This window comes from Solanum verrucosum, unplaced genomic scaffold (assembly GCF_900185275.1).
Source record: "Solanum verrucosum unplaced genomic scaffold, falcon-dt-bn FXZP01000435.1, whole genome shotgun sequence".
Lineage (NCBI taxonomy): Eukaryota > Viridiplantae > Streptophyta > Magnoliopsida > Solanales > Solanaceae > Solanum > Solanum verrucosum.
In genome coordinates, this window is record NW_026020465.1 from 182,751 (window position 1) to 194,983 (window position 12,233).

The 12,233-nt window shown below is 36.2% G+C and overlaps 1 protein-coding gene across 1 annotated transcript; it reads right to left on the minus strand.

Annotated features, from left to right (window-relative positions):
• Positions 1-535: 535 nt before the first annotated feature.
• LOC125808936 (receptor-like serine/threonine-protein kinase ALE2) lies at positions 536-11,679 on the minus strand. Its single transcript, XM_049488614.1, has 9 exons — positions 11,283-11,679; positions 10,588-10,671; positions 10,333-10,446; positions 10,155-10,256; positions 4,295-4,663; positions 3,941-4,213; positions 3,220-3,612; positions 2,277-2,517; positions 536-1,502 (listed from the first exon to the last, which is right to left on the minus strand). Exons 1-9 carry the CDS (start codon positions 11,344-11,346, stop codon positions 785-787), a joined length of 2,358 nt encoding a protein of 785 aa, XP_049344571.1. The 5' UTR covers positions 11,347-11,679; the 3' UTR covers positions 536-784.
• Between the last annotated feature and the right edge of the window lie 554 nt (positions 11,680-12,233).

A 12,233-nucleotide genomic window follows, 5' to 3' on the forward strand; every position in this document is an offset into this window, starting at 1 on the left:
ACATTCAAAGGAGAGTGTTATAAATTTATTGTATTTATTAATTGAAGTAAATGTCATTCAGATATACATGTACGATACTTATATTATTTGTATACGAAAAATGACATTCTCTCCCATATATTTTTGGTCTATATCTTGCCTAATATTATTCTTTATCGCTCATATTTCACAACAAATAGTACTTTTATTAAACTTTAAAACATTAAGTATGTGTTATGAAGTTAAAGAATAAAAGATAATTGTGGAAAGAGTCAATTTCACACATTCTGTTGGAAAAAAATTCCAACAGAATATTTTCTGATGACGAACATAATATAATGACTTTTTTCCCCCAAAAGTAATAGTATTTCAAAAACATTTTGTATACTAGACACCAAATATCATAATTATAACTACAGTTGCCATGAATTTAAACTCGAAAAATCCTTAATTAGTGAGCAAGTACCCTCAGCTTACAGTCGAGACTCTAACACATACAACAGTTATGTCTCAATCTCAAGCAAGTTGAAAGAGACATAAAAGAAAAAAGAAAGACTAATAAGTAGTTCAATCCAATATTGGACTAGAGAAACAGTTAATTTGACAACATATACAACAAGGAGTATCTCGTTTATCTTTCCTGTCTGTATTAAAATGAATGTAAGATTAACAAAATTAGAAGGCTTAGTCCACTCTCTCCATGAGGATATAGCAGCAATATCAAACTCCTAATATACACCAGAGAACCGTCATTCGTTTTCCAAATAGCAACGGCCTTCGGCACTGTACATTTGACAAAAACACTCTAAAAAGAAGCATCATAATTGGTGCCATCTTTCCAAGCATGTCTTGGGAGAAGTGCACCATGTTCACTCATACTGCCCCTTAACCTATAGAGGGCTGGTTTACTCCGTACAGTCCTCAAAGGACCTGATCTGTTGCCATGGCTTAATAAGCCAGCCTCTCCACCTAGATTAAAGCTTGAAGCTGAAAACGGTCTGTTTTCAAACTCTTCAAGTGGACCAGAACTATAATCCATTGTCATGAAATTGGAGGCTTGTCCATATGTTAATCTTGGTGTAAACCCACCAGCATTCCACCAACTGCTGTCAGAAGGGACACCTTTGAAATCTGAATCTGGCAAAGAAGACTCTTTCTGGCTACATCCATCAGCACAAGTTTCATCATTGTCGTTATAGATGAGTTTGAGAGCTTGCACAACTTCTCCCATAAATGGCCTTTGAGTCACCTCTGGGTGCACGCACATTGAAGCAATAGCAGCCACCTTTGCCATATCATCAAAGTCATAGGTTCCAGCCAAAGAAGGATCCACAAGTTGCTCCAAACCTTCTCTAGTGGTTAGAAGAGGACGTGCCCAAGTTACCAGGTTTTCTTGTCCAGGAGGTTGAGACATATCCACAGGTTTTCTTCCAGAGAGAAGCTCCAATAACACAACCCCATAACTATACACATCGCTTTTAACAAGGAGGTGTCCCGTCATTGCATATTCAGGAGCAACATACCTGCAAACCCAGTAAATAGGGAATGTTAGCAACTGCTTTATAGCACAAATGCAGGTGCAAATGTACTCTTTGCAGCACAGATTGGAGTTGCAAATAAGGTAGAGTATAAAGCTGGTTTATGTACACAAGAACTAAAAATAAGGAATCAAAGAAAAAGACAGAATATATCTGTTAGGACAATTAGAGGCAAAAAAAACATGAGGCCTAAGAAACTAATTTTAAAAAATGTAACAACAGGATTTCGCAATATCTAGGAGTATTGATCACAGCCTGATGCATTAGAGAACAACAGCCTTGGGCTGAGATAGTCATCCTCTTAGTAGGGTGAAGAATTTCAGGACAATATTGGCAGTGGATAAATATCCTTGCAAATAAAGCGCTAACCCTCACAGTTTATCTTTTCCACTTTTGTTGTTGGAACTCAATTCAAAAAATATACAGGAAGTAGTCTCACACTATCTAGTCGTTTTCTGTAACATCAATATCTTTATATCAGCACAAATTCCAAAATCAATTTCACAAATTACACCTCCAGAACACAGACAAGCATACTTGACAAAGGATTTCACAAGTTTTTGTTAGTTCTCATAAAAACTTTCTATAGATGATCCAATGGAACCAATAGAACTTAAAATGGTGATGCTTTAGTATCATACTTCCGATCATTTTTTTCTCTAATGAGTATGCTTCACTAGCATACCACACAGTTGTTATACTCTTATTTGAGTGAATTGAGACCACTTCAAGATTAGTCATGATTAAGAGATAATATACCCAAAAGTTCCCATGACTCGAGTAGATACGTGGTCACTTCCTTCGGTTGCTTCCCTTGCTAACCCAAAATCTGAAACCTTAGGGGTGAAGTCCTCTTCTAACAAAACATTGCTGGCTTTGAAATCTCGATGAATAACACGAGGATTAGAATCTTCATGAAGGTAAGCAAGTCCCCTTGCAGCACCAAGAGCAATTTTTAACCTCACATCCCAATCAAGTGGCCCTTTTATCCTGTCTTTTCCTGAAATATAGCAGTAGAGTACTGTTAAGGAGAATCACACGATAATATGTTTTACTTGCCAAGGCAGAAAGACATTTTTACACTTCTAGTTGGTAGAATGCTGAAGCATTTAGTTCACGTAGGCAAATTACTATCTGAACCTATTCTGGTAGTGACAATCAACCAGGAAGAATGAGACGAAACAAAGTCCTGTCAGCTTGGGTGGAGTTCTTCACCATTGGGGGCAGCAAAGCAGAAGAAAGGAAGGAACATAAATGCAAAATGTGAAAGGAAAAAGGTAGCTAGGACCACCGCAGAAACTGCAGACAAAAGAAACAAGAAAAAGAAGAACTGGTCCTGGTAGGGGAAAGGAGTTGTGCTGGCTCAAAACTAAAAGAAGGAAAAACAAGGATGAGGTGCATACAATGCCTTCCCAAAAGTCAAAAGATTTGCCACAGAATGAAGCTCAAAGAGTAAAGTAACGTCCTTGGCATACCTCCTGTAAAGAATTTGCTTAATATATTAACTAAAAATGTCTCAAGAAACATGGCACTGGTATTAGCAATAGAAAGGAAATGAGTAGTCAAAGAAGCACAAATGGACTGCCATAATTCTTTCACATAGGATGACTAAGTTATGAATGTGCTCTGGACTGCAAGATTAATACTAGTGATATAGAGGAACTTTGAATAGAAACGAAGGTAGGGGATATAAAGAATATACCATGCAAATGAGACTCCACACTACCGTTCCGAACAATTTCATATACCAAGCTGCGAGTCCGCTCTTCACTGCATATACCAATTAATTTCACCAGATTACGGTGATGCAACCGGCTTAACATCTCAACTTCAGCAATGAATTCACGATCTCCATTCTGGTTATTATCCCTAGTAAGTACTTTCACAGCAACTTCTGTTCTGTCTTCTAAGATACCATGATAAACACGTCCAAATCCTCCTTCACCTAAAACCCTTTTTAAACTAAACTTGTCAGTTGCCTTCTCAAGCTCTGCAAGTGTAAATGTTTTGACAGAAAGGATAGAAGCGGGCATAGCAGAAATGAGGGAAACCGATGTTGAGCTAGCTGGGCTACTTGATATTGTTGACCCAATTCCTGCAAACCAAATATGGGTGTTCATTTGATCTTCATGACGTACGGAATTGAGAAGCTTAGAGAAGTTAAAAGTCTTTAATAATACAAATCAGTGTATTATTTTTATTTTTATTTTTATTTTGATAAAGAATACAGATCAGTGTATTATTTACAGCAGAAGATGATAAAATGAATTTTCTTTTCTTTTATACATATATTAAACATTAAAGAAAAAGTAGTGTGGGTAAATTAGACATATTTCCAAAGTCACATATCTGTTTCTTCACAGTAATATCCCACCTTCAAAGGTCACTGATGAGTAATTTAAAACAAGGAAACAAGTACCTACCCTTGCCAGATCTCTTGTGCATAGATGATGTAAACACAGGACCAACAGCATTTGATGGTCGGCTAGTCCTCCTGCACTTTAAGAGGACAACCAGTGCACCACAACATACCACCAACAGTACTAGTGCTGATGAAGCAATGAGAAAAATGACTCGGGGATTCATTTTCTGGCTCTTGTTTCCAAAGTCAGCCGTAATAGGGAATTGTTGATCGACAGCACTTCCAGTTGGACCGTTACCAGAACCAATGCCAGACGGTGGAGAAGAAGGCAGCCCTGAAATAACTTAATTAGATTATATTGCACCATAACTCCATATGTTAAAAGGAAAATAATAATAAACAGTTCGCATTATACCTGGATACATAATATGCATCACATCATAATCCCCAAACATCGTTCTATTGAGAGGCATCTTCTTTTTCCAGAATCTTTCATAGATCAGCATAGCTGTGGTGTTATCAAACTTATCCTCCAGGGGAACCAAGTTAATATCAACAATTGTTCTTTCTTCATTTTGATTATCAGCACTAGCTCCAACTACAACAACTTGACTTGGACGTAGATAGGTGCCTTTTGCAACCTCAATACCCAGATCTCTAACCACAGGAAATATAGAATAAAGCGACTTGTCTAAGAGAAGTCTGACTTTCATTGGAAACACACAAGTGCAAGGTGTAACAAAAGGAACAGATGCAAATGGCTCTGCACAGACCTGGCCACAACCTGCAAATTTGTTAAGAATATTCAACATCAGATATCATGTATGAGGAACATAACTCTAGGATAAATGATATAGAGGATTTAGATTAGCATGTTAAGCATGTCAATGATGATTTCAATTAATATCGCATACAAAAAGGGAAGGTAGGGGGGAAGATAAACAAATAAAGCCGTACTATCCTTTGGGCTCTATTATGCTATTAAGGAATTTGTTGACAGTTGATATGTAGCAAACAAACATAAATAGAGCATTCCTTTCACAACCAATACATAAATTCAAATGGAATCTAAATCTTTTTCTGATTAGCTATTTAGCAAACTCAATCATGTGATTATTGCTAATTAATTTAGTTGTCTCTATCATCCTTACTATGCAACTAATGCCACCCCTCTTTCATCTGTTTTGACCTAATTAATTCTGACACCAAACTCAGAAAGATAATGAAGGCACAGAAGCATAATAAAGAAAAGAAAACACAACATAAAACACCAACATTAACACTTTCCCTCTCTGTAATATGAGAACAGTTAAATGTGAACCTCACACTGAAAGCATTTCCACTACTTAGTTTGCCTCAACTCTAATTGTCCTGATGTCATCTAAAAAGCAAGGAACCTTAGAAACAGAAATCAGACAGGTCCTAACACAAAACCAATTATGTGCTAGATTTTTGTTTAATTTCACAAGACCTACCTGCTGCTAGTTGGGACACCAGAGGGAGAAGTTTTCCTATATTTCACATTTATTAAGTACTTTTCTTACATGACCACTGATGTTCGGCATTAATTATCTCTCATTTAAGATCCTTTGCCGTTATTTGAATAAGCTTTGATTGCCCCGTGCTTATTACGTGTGTTTAAAGTGTAGGAATAGTTTTCAAGCTACTGAGCTAGAACAAATGATTTGGAGCTTCAAAGTCTGAGTAGAAGTGCAAGAAACTCAAACAAGATTGAGTCGGGGTTTAAGGACATACATGTGAAGGATGGAAGAAAATTGAGAACATGCATGCAAAACAGCGTGCACAACACATCGCTCCAGCCTTGCATGATGAACCTAGACGAGTTGGTGGAGCACAGGGAAAGTTGAGCATGCACGACGCTGGGTGCACGTAGGCAAAGTTGGAGCTGACTTTTTGCAGTGTTTTATTTTAAGGGTGTTTTGGCGCGGAGTATGTTGTACACGTTTAAATAGGTTAGAAACTCATTTTTGAGGGAAGTTTGACCATAGAAGAGCAAAAACTCCCGCTGATCATAGGTTTCACCTAGTTTCTTTTTCTTCCATCTCATCTTTGTAGTTTTATGCTTTTCGAATACTCGTGATTCTTTCCATGATTATGAGTGGCTAAGTTCTTAATTATGGGGTTCTGGATTGTTCATGAATGTTGATGTTAAATGGTTGAATTGATCGTGTAGATTATATCATATGGGTTGTTTGCTTTGCATTGTTTGCAATTACTTAACTGTGTAACTAGCAATAAGGTACTGATTCGTAGATTGGGTAAAGGTACGAACAAAGTGAATTCCCGATTAGGGGGAGCGAATTTGTGATTAAGCTAGACATAGCTAATCGGCCCACTTGGTTGATATACAGGAAATATTAAGGCATTCTTGTTAATTCTGCACTGCTAGACATAGAGAGTTAGATAACTTGAATAGGCTTGCAATTGTTTGACAAAATATTGCAGTAATATAAACATTGTCAACCAATAACCTAGATATCGTCAAGTAATTAGTTTAACTGGAAAACTCAGCGGGATTGATGTAGATTCTGTAACCCTAGAATATTCTCATTTATTGTTCAACACTTACTTGCTCACATTGTTGTGCAAAAGTTTTCAATTTAATTGCTTATTAAGTAATTGTAGTGAGTACTTAAAAAATATTCAAAAACTCTTGGAAAAACCCTTGAATAAAGAATTCATTTCAGTTTGAACAGTACTAGCTAAAAATAAGTCCATGTGGGTATGACATTCTACTCTTATCATTATATTACTTAAGCAACTACGTACACTTGTGTAGTTGGACCACAACAATTTTTGGCACCATTGTCGGGGACTTAGAAATAGCTATCTATCTAGTTTAAGATGTTATTTATTAATTGTTCAGGTTTTACTTTTTGTTCATTGTTTTTGTTTCCTCAGGTGTTTACTCTGTGTATGCAAAGAAGCAGAAGCTTCCTCCTTACAATCCCGAAGCAGAGAGAACTCTACATAGGTTAAGGAGGAGGGTTGAGGCAAGAGCCAGCTAAGTTATCGAACTCTTCACTTTTGGTGCTGCACCCGTGTCGACATGACATGGGATCCATGTCCGATTTGGTCAACTAATTTTGGGTACTTTGACCAAAATTGATGGGGAAGTCTGGACAGTTTTAATGATTTTTGTAATCAATATAAAGCTAAGGTGAAATTGAAGAAAATAGAATACCTTTTATATAGAAATTTCTATGTCACTCCTTTTTCTTTAATCACCTTCCAGGATTCTCCTCAAGTTCTCCCCATAATATCTCATAATTTAGGTTTTTACTCTATTTTTAGATATTTTAATTATTATTAGGCGAATCCCCACACTCGTACCCATATATGGATTTATATCCCCGAATCTTAAAAATTAGACCATGAAGGATCCAACCTCTAGATCCGCACCCATATCGAACACCCGCATCCGAGTCCGAGCAACTTAGAGAAATAGAGTTGCAGCAAAGCTTAATATTGTGGAACAACCACAACAATTGGAATGGAAGCCGATCAAGTACACCCCGTGATTGAGGCTGCAAGGCCTAATCTGGCCAATATCGGCCTGACAAAAAGGGCCACTTTGAACAGATGCTGCTAAGTTGCTTGGACTCAGGTGCATGTGTCCGATACGGGTGCAGATCTAGAGGACGGATCCTTTATGATCTAAATTTTAAGATTTGGGGAAACGGATCCATGTATGAATATGGGCATGGAGATTTGGCTAAAAATAATTCAAATATCTAAAAATAGAGTTATAAAACCTAAATTATGAGATATTATGTGGACAACTTGAGGAGAAAATATTGGTCTAGAGGAGAATCCTAGAAGAAGATAAAGGGAAGGGAGTGACAATAGAAATTCATATATAAAAGATTTCCCATTCTCTTTAATATCACCTTAGTTTTTTTTTATTACAAAAATCATTGAATCTGTCCAGAATTTCTCCCTCAAATTTGGTCAAAGTACCCAAAACGGTTGACCAGAACGGGTATGGATCCCACACCCACGTTGTGTCAACACGGGTGTGGCAGTGAAAGTGAAGAGTCCGAGCAACTTAGGAAACAATAGAGGTGCAGATCATCCAATTCCAATCTCAGGGGCAGCCTGTAGGTCTCTCGCAATCTTTTGTATCTTAGCATACATGCTCTTATCTAATCAGATGTTAAGAAAATAATGTTTGTCTCCAAGCCACAAGGTTCTCATTCATCCCCAGTACCCCTCTGAACCTCTGAAACAGGCATCCACGTCTCTCCTTATCTTTTGTTCAGTTTGTCTGGTGATTAGCTACCCAACTCGAAGATTGATAATTTAAATGTGCAGAATTATATATTGATGGTCATATACCATCCATCTAAATCTAACTTCATCTTATTAGAGCCTAAGAAATACCCAAAAAGAAATCTTATAAGAGTCTAATTTGTGAGAATTTACAATAGTTTGGATATTATGTGCAGCATCTTAGTGGATGGGACAATATTTCCATAGTCTACGTAGATCAGGGCCCTAAATGTTTTTGTATTAGGAAAATCACAAAGCAAAAGAAGATCCCTTTGCAGCCTACTATTAAGTTTATGATATCTGGATTCTCTATCTTATATGTAGAATGCCCTAGTTCTGTGTAGCACATTATCAGCAGTAAAAAGCATGAGGTGCTCAGTGTTAAATGGATTGATATATTGATCATATAACTTTTTACTTTTAGGAGTAGAATTAAATCTCATGTAGGTCCCCTGTCCTATGCAAATTGCATTAACTTCCCATTTTAATGAAGTGGATAATAATTTAGGATCACAGGAAAGAGACTCATAGGAGATCAATTCAGTAATGAGAGTAATACATTTAGGAACAAGAGTAGTACATCAAGAGCACATCTGGTTTGAGACTTTAAGGTATAGGAGATAATACCCTCCGCATAAAACAGTGCTTTATTAATACAGCCCTTGGCTATCATATTTGTTTCGTGCAGAGATAATGCATGCATAACGTCTGCATTATTCTCAGAATTCAATCCAGAATAACATTAAACATATTAGTAATATAGTTAGGACTTAGGAGTCGTTTGGTAGGGTGTATAAAAATAGTATATTGCTAGGATTAGTTATACTTGCATTATTTTTTATCAACTGTTGGGTTTGTTGTATTAAATGAATAGGGTGTATAAGAATAGGAATAGTACTGGTATTTTTAATACCATGATTAACTATGTATAAGAATAGTATTGAGTAGGGTGTTATATAGGTTGAAAACACTACCAAAAGGGATTAAATAATACCAAATATATTACATATATTATTTTGCCTAATACCACATACCAAACAAACCCTTAGAATACCATAGTTAGTCTTAAGTATCACACTTTTTACGTAAATAACAAAATACACGACAAACTATTTCTTGTTTAGTTAACCATCTCTCACTTATTAATCTCTCTTTTGTTTCCAAACTGCTTGTAGTGTGGATTTCAGAATATAAGAATTTTTTCCTATAATAGATTTCACATCTAAAATCAGGATTTCATTATTCTTTATTTATCTAAAATATTTTAGTATACCCCATTTTATCTTTCTTCTTAAAAATTGTTATGTATTTGAGGTAATTGAAAACTAGTAGTATATATTTTAATTGACATTTTATTGCATTACACTAAATATTGCTAATCACAAATATAGTTTTATCTCAATTACATATGGTAGTAAACTGGTAATAGATTGGATAAGGTTTAATTATTGGCCAAGGGTGTTTTAGGAAACAAATCTTTATCCAATTGACACATACATTTTAGACCATCCACATTATATTTCCGACCGGAACTGAGCATCCACCAATAAGTACAGTACTTAAGTCTATATATCACCATATTACAAACTCCCTACCTTAAAATCCTGTGCAACTTATCAGAAAACCAAACAACCCTTTGAGGGTAGAGAAAGTATGTAGCTGCAGTGCTAATGAGGATGAGGGGGTTCGTGGGCAATTCTAGACATCTATGAAATAAGTTAAACAGATCTCGATTGTAACATATAAGCAGACAATTATAACCAATATACATGCAATACACATGTTATATATATATATATATATATATATATATATATATATATATATATATATATATATATCCCTCAAACACAGCAACATTGGCCTTCATCCTATTTGCATTTCATTTTTGCCTTTGGTCCATATTTTGTCCTAAAGTTGAAGTAATGAAAGAGAGTAGCATAGGATTGACAGGATATTATCAATTACAACAGCAATAATACCTGAGCCCACTGCAGGAGATGGGGAAACACGGGCTCTCGGCCGATGATGACGATGACGGTGATGTCCAACCACTCGACTGGCAATTGGAGCAGCAGCAAGACCTAAAGATTAGAGTTCCCCATCAGTAAAAGCTCAAGAAGTTCTACAAGATGGTGTGGAAAGAGCAACTCTCAATACCTTGAGATGCAGGGGAAGGAGCAGGCGCCCTGGAGGGAATCAGATGTGGTTTAAAATGGTGTCTATGCGGTGCTGACATTGGAGCAAATGAGACATGAGTTGACACTAATCTTGCTGCAAAACAATGTAAGAGATACTTAAGTATGTTCCAGATTCACATTTATCACTAAATTGGTATAACAAGTGGCTTCTCTAATCAGTCAATAAATAACAACACAGAGCCATAAGAAGCAGAATTTGAAGAATCAATCTTACCATCTTCTAAAAAAAGTTTGCTTGCAAAGAAAGGCTTGTTTGGCGGTAGAGTAGGAGACAGGTAAATGTGCGGCAATGTTATCCCTGAAAAGTTTAAAGCTTTAGAAGCAAATAAGTAACCGAAGTTCACATACAGAAAGAACAGCCAATCGTGCATGCACTAAATTTCACAGATTGAAAGGTATTATCTGAAAGGGAAAAATATCTTTAAAGTCTTGAAAAACAGGATAACTGAAAAGGAAATACTTCTAATTTATAGGCTGCAAGCATCCATTAACTAATGCCTGTCTACCTCCTTCCTTCAAAAAAGGAAAGGGCTTTTTTTATACATCAATCATGCTGCATTACCAATACAAGTTGCTGTCAACTATATAAGCTCTCTATTGTTATATCTTTTCAAACAGGAAGCGCTTTTGTGAATTCCAAAATTAGTCACCCTACAACCTTCCCTCTAATTGGAGTGTGCATTTTAATTCAAAAACTCAAACCCCAACAGTTCTGAACTCCACAAAATGCCTGGTTAAATCCCACCCTTCCACACCTCCTAACTTAAGCAGAAATTTCATAACAACCCATCAACAAGTGAAAGGGTTATAAGAAAAAAAACATGAAGCAAGTATATCAAAATGTGCCTAATCCCAGCTTATCTAGGGTTCTACTCAAGCAAAAGAAAGGGGCATAAAAAAAAATATTACCTTGAGAAGTAGTAGTAAGCAGAGTGAGTAAAGAAAGAAGAAAGAGACGCATCAAAGTTGGCATCTTCTCTCTCAAAACCGCAATTCCCAAACACCATCCTCAGTAGTATCAAAGCATTCTTCTCTAGGGTTCTACTCAAACTAAAAACAAAAACACCCTCCATCAACTGAACTTCCTTCACTCAAATCCGAATACTGCATCTCTACAGCAAAATGCAGGTCCCCAATCAATCAATCGAATGTTCTACTTCACAGATCCATGAAATCCGGAAATGCCTCAAACAAGTACCACCACTGCTGCACAAAGAACAAGTTTTTACAAACGACAAATGATGGATCTCCGCCACGAATTCAGCTCAACCCAGCTACAGACAGAGAGAGAAAATAGATATAGAGAGAGAAGGTGAGAGAGAGTGGAAGGTGAGGGAGTGAGTGGGTGGCTTTATTGCCGGTGTAGCCACCAGCACACTTGCTTTCGCTAATTGATGATTGTCTCGTACAAGGCCCACCTCTGCGCGTGTACAATACGTACTCATTTATTTATTTTTATTTTTATGGAAAAACATGTTCCCGCCTAAATTAGGATTATTTTTATTTTTTTGAGTCAAATATTGTCGTACTACCGACGTATGAACTCCAGGACCTTAAATCTGTCTTTTTCCCTTTTAAGTCCACCTTGGTCCTCTCCACATTATTGCAGCAATTTACTCTGGGATTTCAATATAAATTTTAAATAGTAAATAAAAAAAATATTTCATGTGTTTTTTTTGTAAAAATATAAATAGTGCAGTTTATTTCGTACTAGAAAACATAAAACTTCATTAAAGGAAGGGTTAAATATGAAGAAAAAAATTAAAGCATTCATCTTAAGTTTTGAATAATGAAAAAAATCCAAAAAATCATTTAATATAGAATAGAGGAAATATTATTTCTGTATTTAGATCTATTTTT